This window comes from Bombus affinis, chromosome 6 (genome assembly GCF_024516045.1).
Source record: "Bombus affinis isolate iyBomAffi1 chromosome 6, iyBomAffi1.2, whole genome shotgun sequence".
NCBI lineage: Eukaryota > Metazoa > Arthropoda > Insecta > Hymenoptera > Apidae > Bombus > Bombus affinis.
Genome location: NC_066349.1, coordinates 4,217,214 through 4,237,339, shown reverse-complemented (window position 1 = coordinate 4,237,339; position 20,126 = coordinate 4,217,214). Strand labels below are relative to the sequence as shown.

At 36.8% G+C, this 20,126-nt stretch overlaps 3 protein-coding genes across 5 annotated transcripts in view; 1 reads left to right on the top strand and 2 right to left on the bottom strand.

Moving 5' to 3' along the window:
* Positions 1-5,141: 5,141 nt before the first annotated feature.
* LOC126917959 (ubiquitin carboxyl-terminal hydrolase 3-like) lies at positions 5,142-14,949 on the bottom strand. Its single transcript, XM_050725444.1, has 6 exons — positions 14,393-14,949; positions 10,092-10,239; positions 8,787-9,573; positions 7,740-7,982; positions 7,207-7,400; positions 5,142-6,829 (listed from the first exon to the last, which is right to left on the bottom strand). Exons 1-6 carry the CDS (start codon positions 14,481-14,483, stop codon positions 6,667-6,669), a joined length of 1,626 nt encoding a protein of 541 aa, XP_050581401.1. The 5' UTR covers positions 14,484-14,949; the 3' UTR covers positions 5,142-6,666.
* Positions 14,950-16,048: 1,099 nt separating this feature from the next.
* LOC126917973 (40S ribosomal protein S17) lies at positions 16,049-17,085 on the bottom strand. The gene is made up of 3 exons (XM_050725472.1): positions 16,944-17,085; positions 16,518-16,669; positions 16,049-16,368 (listed from the first exon to the last, which is right to left on the bottom strand). Exons 1-3 carry the CDS (start codon positions 16,944-16,946, stop codon positions 16,128-16,130), a joined length of 396 nt encoding a protein of 131 aa, XP_050581429.1. The 5' UTR covers positions 16,947-17,085; the 3' UTR covers positions 16,049-16,127.
* A 738-nt stretch (positions 17,086-17,823) lies between these two features.
* The window catches only part of LOC126917958 (furin-like protease 2), a 567,776-nt gene continuing 565,473 nt past the window's right edge, over positions 17,824-20,126 (top strand). The window contains exon 1 of one of the 3 annotated variants that reach the window (XM_050725441.1): positions 17,824-18,660. The gene's annotated coding sequence lies outside the window, so the exon portion shown is untranslated. The remainder of the gene's footprint in view (positions 18,661-20,126) is intronic. The other 2 variants (XM_050725440.1, XM_050725443.1) reach the window with 2 other exon arrangements.

The following is a 20,126-nucleotide window of genomic DNA, read 5'->3' as shown; positions in this document are numbered from 1 at the left end:
TTTTGATCAAAATTCTTTAGCTTTTAAAGATGATTAAAACATCCATTACTTTTTAAATATTATTATACGTACTTCTATATATCACTAAATTTCATGACGAAACTACGCTAAAATGCTAAAATAAGACTTTAAAACTTTGAAACATTGAATACAGATTGAAAAATTATTTAATAAATCATTTTGGAGAGTTATTAAAATTGTTTTTAACCCTTAAATACATAATATTGTCATTTGACAATGTAGAGTCATCCCAAAGGTCTTCGTAGCGTATATATAATAACATATTCATTTTATAATTATATAATCAATAATATAATTAGTAGAATCTTGCACAAACTTTGGAGTAAAATTTTATAGCATTTTATTTGACTAAAAATAGCGTCTTTACAAGATTTACGAAAATTTTTCGTAATATATAATATACGTAATGTATAATAATATACAAGTCAAATGAAAATGATTTCAACTGTAAAGAATTTTTCTATGCTTTGAACCTAAAATAAATAAAATTTATGTAATCCTAATGATTAGATTGTTCGATTAACGAAGACGAAGAGAACACAGGAAGCGATAGCAGTTCCGGAGGAAGTTCGCCATCCGATCTCAAGAAGCGTCTTCAGCATCATCCATCACCAAATGAAGCGACACGTCTGGCTAGTCGCGTAATTAACATCAACCGTCGTCTATCCCGAAAACGAGATTTCTATTTCCACGAAACAAGCAACCGAATTGAGGAAAACGAAGAAACAGAAGAACAGGAAACAATATTTCCCAAAAGGTCTTTTGGCGATTTCAAAGCAAAAGACGCACGAGTGCGAAGAAGGGCGAAAATTCATCTCGAAAACGAAACAAATCGAAATATGGTTGTCTCGAATCCCAGTGAAATCAGTACTTCCGACTTACAAGACAATTCAGTCAACAAAAACAGCCAAACATCAAATAGAAGCTCAGTGATCGAAAATAAAGTTAAAGGAATGTCAGAAAAATATTCGGTGCAACATCCATCGGTAGAAATCGAAATGTTAAGAAATAATACTCAACGACATTCATCATTATCAGCAAGATTATATCGTAATCAACAGGAAGAGACAAATAATGATTCCTCTAGATCTCAAAAAAACGTGTTCCACCATATTTATCCTGATACATCTTGCGAAAATTTACCGAAAAATAGAATTGAGTTGCAACCAATTTCACCAATTTCGTTGAAAAGTTCTTTACACAATAAATATAGGCCTTGTCGTGGAGTAATTTTGCAGAATCTTAGTTCTGGCAGTGAGGCAGATTCCAATTTTGAGGTTATGTCGGACAGAATTGGTTCTAGTCACAAAATTGATCGTTTAATGCCTCTTACGCTACGAGAAACTAATATTTCTCCAAATTTATGTAATAATAATTTGGAGATACAAAATCTAAACGATACTTTATCTTTATCTTCGGAAAGATCGTCTAACCAAACACTTGTTAATTCATCGAGAAATGATTATCTTGAAAATGTTTCGTCTCTTGTTCCAAGAATGGATTTCAGTGGAAGTAAATTACAGCAGGGTTTAAATGAACCTTTAACATTCGTATCTGTGGGTCCTTTAAGAAAAACACCGCGTGAAAGGTCTTTTTATAGAAAATTGGGCAGTTCGAGAAGCGATTGTGGTCAAAATATGAAAGAGACTGTAGATGAGCCAATGTTCTTTTCTGCTAGACAAAAAATTCGTGACTATAATAAAGAATGCTTACAATCGCCACGATCTGTATTTGAAACCCCGATTTATCCCAATATACCCGCAAACATTCTGGAAAATAAAATTTCTAAAACCTTGTCTAATAATATGGTAAATTTTGGAGAAAATATTTATAATGAAAATGCTAAACAAAGCAGTGAGAAGATTTTTGATCAACATGAACAAGAAATAATCGCAAAGGAATATATTAATTCTCCAAATTTGAAATTTTGTGAAAATCAAACTTTCATTACCTGTGAAAAGATTTCTAATGAAAATACTAATTGTGAAAAGATTCATTATGAAAACAAACGAGAAATTGTGGCAAATGAGTATTTCGATCCTTCTCAAAATAAAAACTTTACTTCAACCCCAAAAAGTGTAGCGTCACCAGAAACTATTGTACAAAATTCAATATTTGGAAATGGCTCAAATAACAATTCAGAATTTTCTTCAAATGCTGATAATGGACAAGGATTCAAGGAAGCAATATCGAAATGTATATTAAATTACGATAACAACGAAATTAATATTTCTCAGTTAAAAAATATTACCTCTCCGCCATTTAAATCTAATGCAAGCGAAAATCAAAGTACAGCTTCTTCGTTTAAAGAATTTTTCGTCAGCGACTTCACAAAATTGTCACAAAACGGAGAAAATTGCTGTTCACCACAATCTATCATGAATAGCCAAGGAACACATAATTCGCATGGAAGCAAAAATGGCAATAGCCAAGAATTCATAAACGTACCAACTCTAGTTTTAAATTCACGAGAAATATCATACTCAACATCACCAAACAGTAAAGTTTGTTCGGAGAGACATTTAGATCCAAATGCTTTGATCATAGCGTTGTCAAACGCGTCCTTGAAACAACAAGCAGCGAAAGATGTTTCAGGAAATACTTGCAGCAAATCCTGTACTGATAGCAAGACAGTTTTTAGGTTAGGATCCTCTGAAAATAATTTATCGATGGATGTATGTTTCTCAAAGTCCGATGAGAATCGAAGTAAATTAACATCTGCAACATCTTGCAGATCATCTCTTAGTATAAAATCTAAGATACCTATAAAAATACCAAGTAATAGAAGCAAATTATCAATTCGAAGCAAATTTAATGAAAGTGATAAAGGAATAATGAGTCCAAGAAATTCCAGTAGACAAACTTTTCGAAGCAATTCCTCGTCACTTGAAAATCTTCAATTTGTTTCCACATCACATGAAAATTTACCTTTTATGAAGAATTATGCGATCATGTCCGAATCTTCTATGAAAATAGAGTCACAGGAACAAGAAAAATATTTCAATTTGGAGAGTATAAAAAATGAGTCGGATAGTGTGGAAAAATCGGATGTAATTTTGGAAGACGCTCAATCAAAAACTGCGAGAAAAGAGAATCAGGATTGTGAGGAATCTTCTATTAATCGTCACACGATAGACACTTTTAGGTCCTTGAATTTTTCTGATAATCCAAAAAGGTCTGAAAAGAAAAACGAACAAAATATTTTCGAGCAAAATATTTCTTCGGAAAATGAATCAGAAACTTCGTCACCTTACGATACTCGAGAATCAGTAAAAGAGATCGAAGAGCCAGAGGGATCTAAAGAATTGAATACTTTTTCTCCAAGAAATATATCTACCAGTTCTCCTTTAGAAAGTTACCGAGATAAACATCTAAATAATACCTACGAAGGAGAATGTTTCGAAAAAATCACCGAAGAACGAAAAACAAATTTATTCGAGAATCAAATAGGGGACGGTGGTTGTCAGGAGTTTCTGATCGAAGACTCAAGAAAATTTAAATCCTTCAACACGTCTGCAGAGGACGAAGAACTAATCAAACCAAGAAAAGTTACTGACAAGCTTCGATTTTCGCTAGAAAAACTAGCAGTCGAGCAGATTCGAAGAAATTTAAACTCTGAACAAACGAGAACTATTCAATCAGATACTACCGCATTTTTTACAGAGAAATTCTATGAAATTCCACAATTTACTCTCGCAGGTTCTTCCTCGATGTCGAAGCTGCGCTGCGACAAATCAAGAGACTCACCACGGTTTAAGAAAAAGAGTCAAGACAGATTTCCTTTCACGATTTCGGAAAAAACGAGCATCGCCTCGATGAAGTTCAAGGTACCTGGTCGACTAGGCAACCTGGACGAAGACGAGGAAGATAGAAAGTACAGGTTAGACACGCACCCGAGTATAACTAGATTGGCCGGTTATGCATTGGAGGATTCACCCGCGGATATTATCAGTTATATGGTGCAGACAGAACTGGAGAATCGTTACTTAAAATCTTCTGGGATGAAAGGACTAGTAAAAAAAATTTCTGCCAGATGGAAAAGACCGAAAAGATGCGGTAACGGAATTGGACCGACGAAGGTAACTAGCGTCATTTACAAAAATCGAGATTATCAAGAAGAATGCGAGAGCTCGAATTGCTCAGAATCGTCATCTTTACAGGAATTTAAAAAATACGAGAGTTTGGAAGGAAAATTATGTGATCCTGAACCTAGTCCCGACTCTCCAGACGAAAGGTCGTCAATTATTTCTAACAAAAATTTGTCTAATACGAAAAATAGTAAAAACAGGCTGTCGAGTATTGAAAATCCTTGCAGACGCTATGATTGTGATGATTTATGGATTCAAGCGTTCAAAAATTCTAATCACGAAAAGGGGAAGAAAAATGTAGAAATAGCCGATGAAGTAGATGAGGATAAATTAAGAAATCCTTACTCGGTATTTTTTGTAAAAAGCGCGCAAGGAATGCCAGAGACCTCTACTAAAGCGCTTGTTCCAAAAAATGAGAAACAGAAACAAGATGTTTCTATGGAAAAACGAAAGAATCGGGTAAAATTTCGTACAAATTCTCTAACCATGACATCGAAGTTAGACGAAAATGTTTGCAACGAATCCATTAAGAGCAGAAATTTTGAACGTACTAGAAGAAATAGAAATGCGCAGAGCGGATGTTTTTGTTTACGATTTTATCGAATGATCATACCGATCTCATTTGGTTCGATTTCCAAATATCGGTCAAGAATAAATGACAATTCATCGTCGGTAAAGAAGAGATCTCGTATGTCATTACAGAAAAAGAAAGGTTGACACTTGTATCCCATGCTCTGTCGGTAGAACGAATGTTTGTTGAATTTTTATAATTATGTATGTACATACATAAACGATTAACAAATGATTGCAAATTAACTTGGAAATTTTGTTTTAGTTGTTAGCCAAACTTCAAGATACTTTTTTATCTATATGTGTATACTTGCAAAATTATGTATTCGATTATTGTTCTAACTCATTTACACAATTTGAGTCTTTTCTGACTCATCTTTATATGAACATTTTTTTAATTGTGAATATCTGCAGACAAAATATACATCGAAAATCAACAACAAGAGTCATGACAAATAGGAGTACGATATCGTCGTTCATATTCTTTATTTATACGTCGTTCATACATATCTCATTTATTCTCAATATTAGTGTTGCACGCTTACTTCCATCTTTTTTTTTTTACTTTTCTTATTCTTTTTGCTTCCCTTCTTTGCATACGAGTGAATCTTTGCTGAAGATGCGCGTTTATCGAGTTTATCGCCTTAATAAAACATTCTTTCGCTACGCTTTCTTTAACTTATTATCGTTATTATCGTTACCATTATAGAAAAAATAAGTCTTTAAATAATCACATAAGAGCCGTCGAGCCGTCGAGAATTGTGGGGAAAAAGGAGTGGCAGGGAATAAGAGAGAACGTGTTTATATACATACATGCATACATACGTGTATTTTGTCAACTCACATGTAAACGATTCGCGTATAGGTAGTCACGTATGTGTATGCTCGAATGATAATCGTATGTATGGATCTGTCGTGTGTACGCATGGGTATATGACGTATCTGCACATGTGTATGTGTTAAGTATCCAAGGATGAAGGTAACATGTTTTTCGAAGTAATAGAGTTGGTTGGCTCTATATGGTATTTTCGCTTACCAGCTCCCTCGAAATAACGATGATGTCGCTCTAAGCCTAGAAAAAAATCTATCTACCGAGAAGACCAGTCGTTTTCGTTTTAATTTAAAACTATATATACGAGGTACGCATTACGCGTTATTCCGCTATGTGGCCGGGAGGAGCTTTAATCGATTCGATGAAGAGAGGTGGTCAACGACCACCGAGAGAGACCGGCGAAAAGGAGCATAAAAGAAACCAACTTTAAAGGCAATGCGTTTCCGCGATCTGCCTCGAGAGTACGCTGTTTCTTTCTTTCGTTCTTAGTTTTTTCTTCCTTCTACCGTTTCTAAAAAAGGAATGGAAGCTCTCGGTTCACGCAGTGTATACCCTTACATGTTCACGTGCGTACACAGAAACAACTGATCGATATACACAGCATATATTGCTAACGTTATTTTTGTCTATCAATCAATTTACCGTTTAATCAATAACTGTAAAAAAGAAAAGGAACTGAAATCGATAAAAACGATACGTATTAAATAAAAACTAATTAATTGTCGCTCATTCGCGAACACATGAAAGTTTGGTTTCGCTTCGAACGACTACGAGGATAGGAGTCGAATATCATACTCGTACATCGTGCTAAACGTCGTAATATAGATACTATACGATGTTGAGATTTTTTTATAAGAAATATGTCGATTGAAATTCTTTGAAATCCATGTTTATCGCCTATCATTAACAAAACATACCCAAAGTCTATATTTAATCATACTAAACGAAAAAATCGAAAATAGGCGTTTTCTTCCTTCCTCTTTTAGAAACTTCGCGAAACTTGTCTAAATCTTCTGACTTCTTCCATTTGGCCCTTTTAGCATATGCACCATTCAACTTCGTCTGTTCGAATTTCGCTTACTTCTTGTTTATTCGTTCATGATCATCGTCGTTGAAGCTCGCACCATCAGGACGGGACTGACTGGGGAAACGACGTCACAAGGGAGGTGGAATGGAGAATTCTTTCCGCACGTAAAACAGAATATAGGGTTTACACTTGGCGACTGCGTCCGTGGTTGCTGGTCGTACAGAGCTATCGTTAAAGTGAAACCATTGTCCGTCGTGAACAGCGAAGGCAGTATAATGTCCAGTTCCAGCACTAAAATGGATATTCCAATATTTATTCTCAAAATAGATACCATAGCTCTGTTATACAATAGATGAAAGTATTGATTTTACAATATAAAAATTATGGAATACTTATAAGACTGATGAAACATACTGAATTTTGCTTTGTACAAACAAATATAATATACGTTTAGCTTGTGGTGTGTTGCCATCTTAAAATGGATATAATGATATATGTTTCTGAATTCATAATTTACAGATTTTATTTAATTCGATAACTTTTTATCAGAATATAAAATCGTATATACATTGGCTCGTTGAAAAAAAATTATGAATGAGTCTGATTCTGATGATCTAATAAATCAGTTTGTATGTAGAATTAACATAAAAAAAGACGTTTGAGCATACCCTGAACCGTGGTGTACAATAACGGCAGCTAAGTCATATAAGTGACTATTTGAAGCGCCCAATTTCGTTCCACTCACGCCACGCACCGTAAATGCAGACATATCAAGTGATTTCATCGGAAAATCCACCTGTGTGTCCACCTTCGAGCGATAGGAATTGCACCACCTAAATCTTTTAATGTGAAGGCACAACACCTAAAATAAAATAGAATTGTTAAACTATATGTTACAACCAAAGAAAATTTATAAGTTAATATATGGAGACGAATATTATAATAAATATTCTAAAAGTATTTCATTTAGAGAATTTAAGATTATAATTATATTTTGAAATTACAGACAATGAAGTATGTATTGAACTATAAAAATTAATAATGTAATCAATACAAAATAGAAACATACATTTATACATTAAGTAATGAAACGTAAAGAGATTCAATATATTATAATATTTTCGAAACAAAACGAAAATATATTCTATAAAAATATTTCTAAATATCTTCTAAATGAAATAGTTAATAAAAGTATGCTAACATTAGGCAGCCTGTGTATCCAGAACCTCTTGGTGGATCTCTGTTTCCCCATGCAATTGTCACAAAAGTATAGTTCGCTATCGGCCAGCTCTTCGACTTTGAAGAATCTCGTTAAGCTGTATGTAAGACTGCATACTTCTTCCTGTTCTTTCGTTCGTCTCTGCAATCTGTCCGGTATATCCAGTGAAAGATCCTGAAAGGGCTCGTGCGTCTTGGAATCTGTACGGCAGTTCATGCAGTGGACCTGCGCGAGGAAACGCGATCCATAATTTGTCCGCGCTTCTCCCAAGAAGAAAATGAATAATAAAATGACTCTCCAAAACAATATTGATTCGGAAAGGGCACTCCCTCTCGTCATTTCGTATTGGAATAATAAAATGTAACCGGAAACGCATTAACCCTCGCCTGGTGAGTGCCGGATCATTTTGATACAAGTTGTGTCATGCATAGAAAGTAGGCACCAGTAGAATACCAAAGTAGACATTGGTATTATATGCAATAAACAATGCTGATAGAGCTTTGAGATAGTGGAATTATACCTTCTTAAATTTGGTAATAAAATAAGTTTCCTAAAAATAATTCTTTTGTGTACACTTTTTTTATAATTAAAATGTTTTTAACTAGAATATTCTAAGATTAGACTACCAAAATAAATTAAGCAATAAATTAAGGAAACAAAATTACAATAATAATATTCAATCACTGTCTTTTCTTTCTATTCTTTTTGCCAACAATATGTGTTTTTGTGAGCTTCTAAATACATCATCTCTGGTTTTCCTGAAAAACTTTTGTCCTGTATCACTTTAAAACAGTACGATACAGTACAATATGTATTACCAAATTTGGAACTTTTATATATAGTGAAATAAATTCCTCGTGTAATAACAATAATTCTAGAATCATTCATCACAGAACATTTCTTCGAAATCCATACATAAAGTGTATGTTATGCATCAGAATGATACAGCATCATCGAGCCGCAAAGCGTTTGATCATCGGTGACCGAGGGTTAAACAGAGCTTCCTCCTTGAACAATCCTACGACTTACCACGCTAAGAAGGGTGCCTCCAAACACGGCTGTGACGATGCTCTGCTTGCCGCGCAGACCGAGAGGTTCGTGTCCCAGTCTGGGCAACAATTGCAAGAGCTCGGTGTGCAGTCTGTCCAACATGTAGGTAAGAAATTCATGAGCGTCTTGTTGTTGGTAGCCTCGAAATCTTGGTACGACTTTCCAGATGACAAGGAAAAGGCATTCGGGCGAAATGGCTTGACCGTTTGAGCCACCAAGATTCAAACCAAGGAGTACCTTCCTGAGCTCTTCCGCGAGTAAGGCGTCACTCATGAACTCTTTTGCTCGACCGGGCGTGACGATTCGCCCTCTATGTGTGGGCGGCTCGTCGAATGGTATGCCCTCTAGGCATGGCATCTGCGTGAGATACTCGCAAAAATGGCTGATGTTGTTGAATGATTGTAACACAACATTCATAAAACAGGTGTTGCCGAGATTTCTCAGGCCGACGACCTTCTTCTCTTTGGTTATCTTGGAGCTCCTACGCTTGGTCGCCGGCCGATTGTCCCCGCTTGTGCCATCCAACGAGTGTAGCCTCTTCCGCGCTGTTCTCGGTCGGAGGTTCCTTACGACCACTTCCGCTTTCCACAGGGCGTCCGCGTCGTTATCGTCACTGTTCTCTCTCCTCGAGGACGGCGTCGTAGACGGCGACGTGTTCCAATTCTCCTCATTCTCCTTGTGCTCATCTTTGCGAAATGTGACGCGACGTATCTTCTCAATTTGGCCGCTCGTCGTGTCGTTAATTACATACTCATCACACATGTAACTGAAAATGAATGCCTTTGTAAGTACTGACAAGTCAGGATCGGCGTGCTATTAATTAATTGAAGGGTTCGTGGGTGGATTCTTTATTTTCTTGATATCGAATATTCGATGAATGACTACCTACGACTTAACGCGTTGTGGCTAAATACAGCCATTCTTTATGGTACACGAAACCTCCAACCAAATTTGACGAAAATACGATCTATATTAATTATATACTTATAAAATTTGAGATTTCGGTTATAAACCAACAATTGAATATGGAAAAGAGAAAGACAAGATTTGTTTTTTTTTTCAGGATTAAATGGAAAGAATTTATTTGTGGTTCCTGAGACTGTTGTACCGGTCGAGCTAACATATTGCTGCTAATATTAATAAAGATGGCTGCCGCTAACAAACAAAATGATAGAGAGGAAGAGGCATGTTGGCGACATTAAAAATCGTATCAACTGACGCGAGGAAGACTCGGACCGTCGATCTGTGTCGCGGAGAATGGCGAAAGCGAAGGGTTTAACTTACCAGAATACTGCCAGGTTCTCACAGTCGATACAAACACAGTGCTGATTATTTTCTTCGTGATGCTGTAATGCATGGCCTGCCACGTATCGTCCACAGTGAATGGCTCCACAGTACAAACAGAGCCACGTACTTTTCTCAGTGCCACATACTATCGACAATAACAAAGCACTTGATAAAAACATTGCCCTTGCTATGCATTCTAGTTTAAATGTTATCGTTTTGTGTTAAAACTGCAAACTGATATAAAATTAACGAGTAACAGAGATTGAAAGCCATGTTTCTCGAAATGGTCGAATTCTATACATATTTCATTTCTAGGATCTCACCCTTTTATTTTTTCAAGATATGAATTGAGGTATAAATATTGTAGAAGATTCTAAACTTAAAAATTATAATTTCTTATTTTATTGATTCTAAACTTAATACTTGTTCTTATTTACCTGATATTTAGAATAATGACGATTTTTATACTATAAAAATGGTGCGTTATTTGTAACGCGTTACAACTTACTATCTTAGTCTTTATGAACCTAAGTTTTGTTCTTAGTTAGATGACCCCGAGAATAATGGAAATATCATATATTATATATATTGTAATTCCGATTTTCGTAAATTTGAACGAGTTTTTACCAAAATTCGATATTTTTGGATTTTACCCTAGCTGCAGTTATTTTTGGAAAATTCCTAGAATATTTTAAAGTTAGTGCATTCAGGAAATATAAAAGGCGATCATTACAAAATAATATAAGTCCCAAGTCGGTGTACTATCTTCTTGGCTCGTCCCGGCTTACGTAATTCTCAAGAGATCGCGTAAAACCAGGGTGAATGGGAGGAAGGCTGTTCGACACACCCCCTTTGCAGTCGATCGATCGCAAAATGTCTCGCGGTGCTATCAAGTTTGAGATTTTGCATGCACATTTCTTTTTTTCCCCCTTTCTTATACGTATATTTTTTCAGCGCCATGACGTATCTATGATTTTAAAAGCGAGTAAAATCTATGGAGATGTATGTCAAGTTAATTGAACCCATACCAATAATATACATTTCAGTAATTAAATACGATAATGAAATTACTAAATTCGAAAGAAAATTCGAAAATTCTACGCCCACGCAATTGGATCGATTTCGATCATTTTTATTTTGGATTGCTTGGTTCGATACCTGACTATTTCTAGCTACTTAAATAAACTTTGCAACGGTAGAATAAAAGAGAAAGACGTAAAATTGCTAAAGATAAAAAAGCACGAGTACATGAAAATTGAGATATCGCATAGGTAGGCCAACTGAAATCCAATCTTCTAGAAGCACGTATCCCTGTACACACCCATTTGTTTTGCAATCTCGTGTAAGAATTATTATAACCCCACGCCCTGTGCAAATTATATTGTCTTATTTCTTTGTAAAATGTACTAGGAATTTTAATTACACGTTATACACATTGAAAGAAGATTGTTCGGAAATATTGCTTGAGATTGTATAACTATTGAATTCAGTATTTTTATCAATTTCAAACAATACAATGATACATCTTAAGATAGAATAAAATTTTTCTTATATTTATATAACAGAAAAAATATTTTTGTGCATAAAATTCAAATGTACAAATATAGTTTTACATCGAAATTTAAAATGAGTTGATAACCTGCAAATGATAATTTGGAACATCAGGTATTATATCTTGCACATATGTGTATATTATTAAAATAAAGTATCATAGAGACTAACGTAAGTTTTGTTAGATTATAATCAAAGTTTCATTATCGATCGAAAAAGATAATCCAATCGAGTCACGTCTATCGAATGTTCAATATTTCCAAGTGGGTAATAATTCTCAATTTGATGTAAAAATACGTTGCGCATCACGCTGTATTCTTGGAAGATCACGTCAGTGCAGCTAAGGTCAAAATCAAATAAAAATCGTCGATAGAGTTGCATACAGGTAGTCTGAGAAATCCTAAACTCGAAAGACGACCGATCGTTGACCATTTCATTGGTGTGAGAGGTATATCACGTGAACCACGAAAAAAAGCTGGCAGGGTAACCAACAATCATCTAACGAGCCACGTATCCATCCTTTTACTCGTCCGTCTCTTTTGTCATATCGTTGCGTCTCTTTTTCGCTGGTTGGTAACGAACGATACGATTCGCCACGCCTACTGCGTGTTGCGTCGTTGAAGAATTTCGTCGACGCATTGTCCAAGCGACGGAACCAGATAAAGATAAAGAAAGGCGACAAACGCGTGCACCAGCAGACTCTTCGGTTCGGTGCAATCCCGAGAGAAGAAAAAGGAACGATGAGGGAAAAATTCGTTTCCCGAGCAATACGACTCGTATCGAGGCATCCGATTAGCAACGACGCCGTTATCGATTTTGCAACGTCGTACCCGAACCAGCTTGCAGCGCAGGAAAAGAGGTAGAAGAGGGATGGGAGGGGAAGGTGTGGAACATGGGGTTCTTTTATAGCCCACGAGGGACGATTTTTCTCCTGCGTGACTCGCGCCAGAGTCGGGCTTGGTAATTTTTACCAGCGTCACTCTCCTTGCAAGATATTTAAATTGATCTTGCAACCTGGATATGTTTGCGATTCGTTGAGCGTGAACGATCTCTCGGGAGAGACGACGACGCGACGCAGGGAGTATCGTTTCAACGATATTTGTATATGTTGACCATCTTGACGAATTCGGAAAACTTCGAAATACAACCTAACCCGAACTGAATAATAAAAAAAAAGAACATCGCTGGTCTGACTCATCGGTCGCGCTAATACACCTTTGAAATACTCTCTCCTTGACTATGCATGTTTTGTTTTGCTCCACTATTGTTTCCTCTCCCTCCCTCCTTTCTCCTCTTTCTCGCTCGGATATTCAGACAAGAGATAAATATGCTTCGCGAATTCAATAGATTCTTCTCGATCCTGAAAGATCAAAGATATCAAAATCAAGAAAATGAAATTTCAGATTTTCTTAAAAGAATATGTTGCAATTAAATGACTCGAATCTTGGTGAAACGTTTCTTCCTGCCTGTTCTACTGTAAGAGGTCGCTAAAGGAAAAAAGACGGCGTAGTGCAGCATCGATTATCGAACAGAGTGAATCGAGTCTGTATTATGAAATTTTCCGTCTACAGCGAAGATCAGCTTAAGAGGGAGAACACATAGGGCAAGGGAGATTTAAATGTATGTAATAAAAGTATTGTGTTTATTTTAAATATAGTATCAAAGGCAATGACTATAGAGAATAGGTATAAAAATATCAGACGAGAAAAATTTTAAGTCTCAAACAAGGAAGAAGTATTCGCTAAATTGTTCTATTCATTGCTTTTCAAATGTATCTCTCAGATGATTCTTGAGAATGTGGATGTATGCAAGTTGACAAGCGGAAATGGAAGAAATTAGGAAAAACGAAGAAGGTGAAACGATGAACACGTTTATCAGGCGAGTTCTAATGACAGGTCTCAGGCCAGCTGATTAGTGCCGTCTGGTATTGATTTTCCAATGACGACCGCGCCGCATACTGAGAACTCCCAGCAGGACGATGCACACGCGCACGTCCACGACGCTCTTGTTCGGTCCGTGGAGAGACACCCATGAACGGAGGACACACACACACACACACACAGATACTATATTGCATATATACATGTATACATGAAGAAGAGGAGTGGACTTTCACGTACAACCGTACACGCGCGTATAGGTTTGTCTCGCATTCATACGTATTGGCACGTACACATTCGCGTCTATCGAGGAAAGATGTAAGTACTATACATATTCGTGCTGGGAGTTCAATTCACAATACATACAAATAGTACTAGGAGTCGTGCATCCATAAGTATCATCGATATTCGCGTGTATCGACCGTGAAATACAGAAAGCGAACGTAAACGTGTACTTTCGTGTCCTCTCTCATAAAAAACATGCATTAATATCTTTATAGGGAAATAGAGAAATGGTTCGCTTCATCTTGTCGGTTACGACGGCTCAAGGCCGCGAGAGGAACGGCCGGGGCCGCGGTCACGAGAGGTAAAGAGAGAAAGAGGAAGAGAAAGAAAGGCGGGGGGAGAGAAAAAGAGCAAGACCGAGAACACAGGGGATAAAGAACGCAAAAGAAACGAGAGAAAAGGAGATGGGAGACAATAGAGGTGAAGGAAAGATCGAGATCGGGCTTGAGCGAGAAAGGAGTACAAAATAGAATCCAACTTAAGAAGAAAGGATCTCATGGGGGCTAGGTTTCGATTTTCTAAATACATCTTTTTTCAATCTGCTAAGAAGGATAACGGTACGATTTCTTTATAAGATCCTACCTGCACAGACGAACGGTAGATCCTTCGTACAATTCGCTTCTACGTCGTTACCACCGAATTGGACGCTTTGAGCAAGATGTGGACACTCCATGTTTTCCTAGGCACGATTCCACGGGGCCCTCGTGGCCCCTTCGTCGGCGAGTGCCTGCGTACGTACGTGCCTGCGTTTACAACGTGTGCTCTTTCTCTCTCTTTGGGCAAAGGAGAATGTGTAGTGGCAAGGTAGAGAAGGAAGGATAGGGTGGGAATGATATTCAGAGAAAGCGGGGTACACTCTTGGTGCCCCGTAATATCTGTCACATAGCGCGAAAAAGATTGGCTTGACTATTTCGTTGTATGTCTTTAAGCGAAAAAAAGAAAGGGTGCAACTGTTCTCGATGCGCAACGACGACGGACTGAGGAAAACGACCAGACCGAAAAGAGCAGTGGAGCGCCCGACTGGCCCCGACTACCGACCGAACGCAACCGAGCTGCGTCGGGCTCGGTTCTGCGGTGGTCGGGCTACCTCCAGAGTCACAGACCACTAATAGTCGACTGACTCGCCGGTTATACGGTCTCTCCTCCCTGCTCCCGAGAGTTCCAACATTCGTAGGTGTGCGATTACAGCTACTCTCTCCGTTTCTCTTCCTCTTTCTTCTTAACTTCGTCTGGTTCACCAGGTTGTGCTAGGCTACCTAGCCTTGGATCGTGCTAGGTCGCGCAGCCTCTGAACAACTTGTCCAGGTCCGGCTCAACCGCGTGGGTGCCGTTGGAAGGGCGACGATGCATTTCATTGTCACATCGATGCAGTCGTGTGCATATTAAGCCCCGTTATCTCTTGCAAAACATTATATAAACTTCGAAATAATAAACTTTATTCGATGCGATACCTTGGCTTTTCGCAATTTGAGCTACGATATCGCTGATAAATACGATACGAGAGATAGGATTACTCAGTTTCTGTTTGCGATTAAAATGACGAGCTTCGTGCAAGGGAAGGCGAAAATGGTTGATGTTGAGAGTATGTATATATGCTTTAAATGCACTGTACATAACTTTGATATATAATTATAATTGGAGCGGGAAATCGATACCGTTGAACCTCCACGATAGTAACATTTTTTACTACTTTTGCTACTCTTAATATAACATTACGATTACTTCTACCATATATAATTTAATGCAAAATAATAAATTGTTTAATATGAATTTGATAAACTTTTTAATCATATTCGTTTTATGTGTAAAAATAATGTAAGAAGCAATTTAATATTAATATCTTTCAATAATGTTGTTAATTAAAATATTGGAAAAAGTAAACGAAAAAGTTAATTTTAATAATAAATTATTATAAATTATAATCTACAGTACAGAAGTTCGATTAAAATGGCCGACTTTGCGCACGCGTACTTTTACTTTAAACTTTTCACGTTCTACCATTTATAGTTCAAAACCTAACATTAAAATTGATTTGTATTTTTTTTTTATAAATGGATATGAAATATGCTTCTATCAAAGTACAGATAATCAATTATACTAATTCTAGCTTGTAGAATTTAATATATTTCTCAACATGTATTTTATTTTACAGTAGCCTGTTACTTACCATAAGGAAATCAATATATGTACACACTCGAAAGAATGACAGGTTTACACGTAAAAATCAATTTGAGAATATAAAATTTTTAGAATGTCAGCTTGCAGTTTTATTCAAAAGTGCAATACTAACAATCTTATTTAATATAAACAAATAAATTTAAGAACGTCTGCTATATGGTGGTAGTTGGGATTGTGTGAGTTGAAGTCCTGGAATGTTGTTAAATCCAAGCATTTGTAACATTTCCTTGGTTTCTGGATCTACTTCGATAATATCGTGCTCCAACGCAGACACCTCAGGAACATAGTTGTCTCTACGTTCTCTCTCTTCTTCTTGGAGTTTGATGGAAATACCACGTACTTGACTGTGTCTCAGACGCTTCATCAAGTGTGTGACAAATCTGTTTAGAATAATAGGATAAAGAAATTCAATAAAAAATTGAAATAGATTTAAATAAGGAATTGAATACACTAATATCCTATAAATTAGGATTTAGTTTTTGGCATAAAAATGTTTTAACACAAAACATACAATTTAGTAAATACGTACCCAGCGATTTTGTTTCGCAAAGATTTACTGGGGATAATAGCAATTTCTTCGCATATCCTTTTATTTGTATGGAAATCCATGGTCAATCGAGTATAGTATTTCTCGATAATCAGCTTCGCGGCCTTTTTGACCGTCTTTGTCCTGACGCGACTCTAAAATCATATTTATATTCCATTTCATGCTATTTAATCCACCTTACACTCATTTAAAACAAAATATTGGAAAGTACTCTAAACACATTCGTATAACCTCAAAATTTGTAACAAAAGATAACAATCTATTATAATACACTTTAACTGTAAATATTTCAACTTTTCAGTATAAAATAATTTATATGATGTTGCTACATAATTCGTTTGTGTACTTGATGACGGATTACTACTGGCTTTTTAGATCTTTTTCTAGATTTTATCAAAATATACGTACCATGATGGATACCGTTTCAGTAAAGGCGGAGAAAATGGAAGAGAGATGCTACCGCCACGAAGAACTATCAATACCGACGACCAAATGGAGAATTAACATGTTCACTCAGCATTACGGTCGTGCATTGTCCACCACATATAGGGCGCTGATGTCGAATGGCCAAACTATTTCAAGAAAGTAAAACATGGTGGAAATAATCAAGTGAATTTTTTATCATTTTTCATAATTTGTATAATATTTTACAATTAGGTATATATTATTTATTCATAAATAAATTTATTGATGTTCATTTTAGGGGACACAGAATTATGGTTTTGTGTCGTTTGTTTTGACTACTCTGCAGCAACGCCAATGGTGGCAGATTAAAGAAACACAGATCGCCGCATCATTGTGACATTCTTGACCAGGGGGGTTTCGGGACCTGTATATACGACTGTGGATCAATAGCTACACTAGGGACATCTAGAACTTACGTTGAGTCTACTTCAGAAATTTTATTTACGTATTTGCAGAAGATAAGTAAAAAAGATTAAATTAGAAAATTTGAAATTTGTACTCAAATTTTAAAATTAAGTTTAAATAAGGTTAAAAAATAATATTTTAATAAGTTTTTACTTAAGAGATATAATATTTGTAATATTTTATATATTCTACAGCAGATAATGTAGGGAATTTAACTCAATAGATATTTATATAAATATTTAATTGTAATTGTAAATAGCTTTGTAGTATATAAATACAATATTGATTATATTAGTAAGTTCGAGTACTTTTACTTGTCAAAACGAAAGATTTTCTTTTCTATAAACAAAATCACGTTGCAATTGATTGCAGTAGGGTGGCACCACCACCCTTCATACAGTTTCTGCTCCAGTACAGACTATCAGTGGCTCAAAACATGTCGTACATTGCGTTGTCGCGTCATGGAGTCATCATAAACGAGTCTTATTTGCTCTTCTCGCGAGTGACATCCAGTTTTTTCGAAACTACAAACGGTCCCGATTACCAAATATCATCCAGTTTAAACCGAGCGTTCATAAAATGTCAAAAAATCAAGAATGCCAGATGACAAGTTGTGATGCGATGCGATAGTGGGGGCGAAGCATGGTGGCAGCACTGTGCCTTAAACGGAGCAGGAGCGAAGAGGGAGGGAATGTAACAGAGATGTATAATGTTAGAGTGAGTGAGATAGAGTGATGAGAGTGAGATCATACCATATTGCTAACGCCGCAGTGCGAGAAAGACCGAAATTTCGCTCAGCAGCACACGGCAGTCGGCGTTTGTCCGCGGAAGCGGGATAGTAAACGTTTAGCGAGAGTAAGAGACTTGATAGGAGAAGGAGGGTAGACTCGTGAGGGAGAGGCGACGAGTTTGTTTATCGCCTTGGTGAACGGCGAGAGCAGTCAGTGCGGTGCTACACTTGGCCTGTAGTGGTTGGAATGATCGATGGATCGGTTCGAAAGTTCGGCCTCGTTCTTCTGACAATTTACTTCGAGTAGTGCGTGGGTGCCGTCGTGTTTTCCTTTCACGCACATGTTAATGTCCATTTAACCTCGTCGCAGACCTCGTGCCGGAAGAACATGCCGCGAACCACTGCCAAAACATAGTCGTTTTCGTGCATATATCAAAGTTGGTGACATTTGTACCGTTCAAGCAATTCCGCTGAAATTTCACCATACTTCGTGGGAACCTAACGCCGCGTGATATCTAAACAGAGGTAAATGTATTTCTTATTAAAATGAAAAAAAGAATTGCGTTTGATGATTGACGTCGCGTGATTCACAGCTAACCTCTTTATATTGGTGTGTGTCTCCATTATATAGTTTTGTATATTATAGTCTATTCTCAACGACCAATTACGGGGCTCTTTCTGAGTCTTTGTTTCTATCAGCTGACATCTCGAGGTCCTCGTGTACCAGAGACTTTCTCTTCGTGAAACTCGTTCATGTTGTTCCCCGATTAAGCTAGTGCTTTTTTTCCTCGTTGGTTGAATTCTGGCGAGTAGAAGGCGGATTTTAACTGTCGATATTCTTTCGCGAATTTCTCCGTGAGCGGTAGGGTCGTTGATCTCGATTCTTTCACTTTCGTCGAAAATAGAGGCTGACCGTGATTCGCATGCGGAATGGTGCACGCGTTGCGCTCGTAAGAGGAAAAAAAGGCTGTGAAAGCAGCGTTGGCGTTTCGCGGAGCCACGCGCGCGTGTGTAATTCAGGCCAGTGCGAGTGGCGTGCGAAAAATGATTGTGGCCACGCGTGTGTGCAGGTTTGTATCGTATGCGCGATGCGTCGCCAAAGAAATATCGCGGTGTCGTGTTCTAATCATGCGGGCTCGAAAAACCTTTTAGTTCCGATTAATGCTCCGCTCTGACCTTTTCTGACCCGAAACTAATTACGGTTTCGCGTTTCGTTCACAGAAATACAGTGGTTCACCAAGTATTCCAACATTTCTTTATGAATATGTGTGTTAGACGAAATATTTTCAAATTTCATTAATGTGATGAAAATATATAGAAACAAGAGCAAATTTTGTAAATCTAATGTCTCTTCCTCCAGTATACTGCTATAAAGTTCGAAATTTACGAACAATGTTGAATTAGGTTAGTTTTTTCGATTCGTATAAGAATCAAGTTTTACTCAAGGCGTTATTTATTAACTCTATTTTGTACAGTCATCTTATTTTTTATTAAATATGTTGCACATGTATGTTAAAAGTGTCAGAATTCAAAATAATTCAGTCTTATGTTAAAAAAACCGTCAAAACCGTCAAAATAGTATTTCAAGGACTAAGGAGAGAAAATTACAAAAGTAATATTGACCAATGCTCTTCCTATAGTCTTTTCTTTTTCTCAACAAGATGCGTTTAGTAAATAATTTTCTCGTAAAATGCCAAATAATTTTTCGCTTCTCTCAAAAAATTTTAAATATATGTACGATACATTTGCAGTGCACATCCACTTTTATATTTTTAAATTATTTTAAATTATACAATCATGACTCGTGACAGTGTCTTTTATAGTGCTGATGAAATTTCAAAATGTTTCATATAACACTCACACGCACATTAGACTTTTGTTTTAATATTTTCGTGAGCCACGGACGTATTACGGATTTTGTGATGATTTGCTCGAATACAAATTTTGTTTCTCCCTCCCGCGTCCCGGCTTGCGTGCGACCTCGTCTTCTC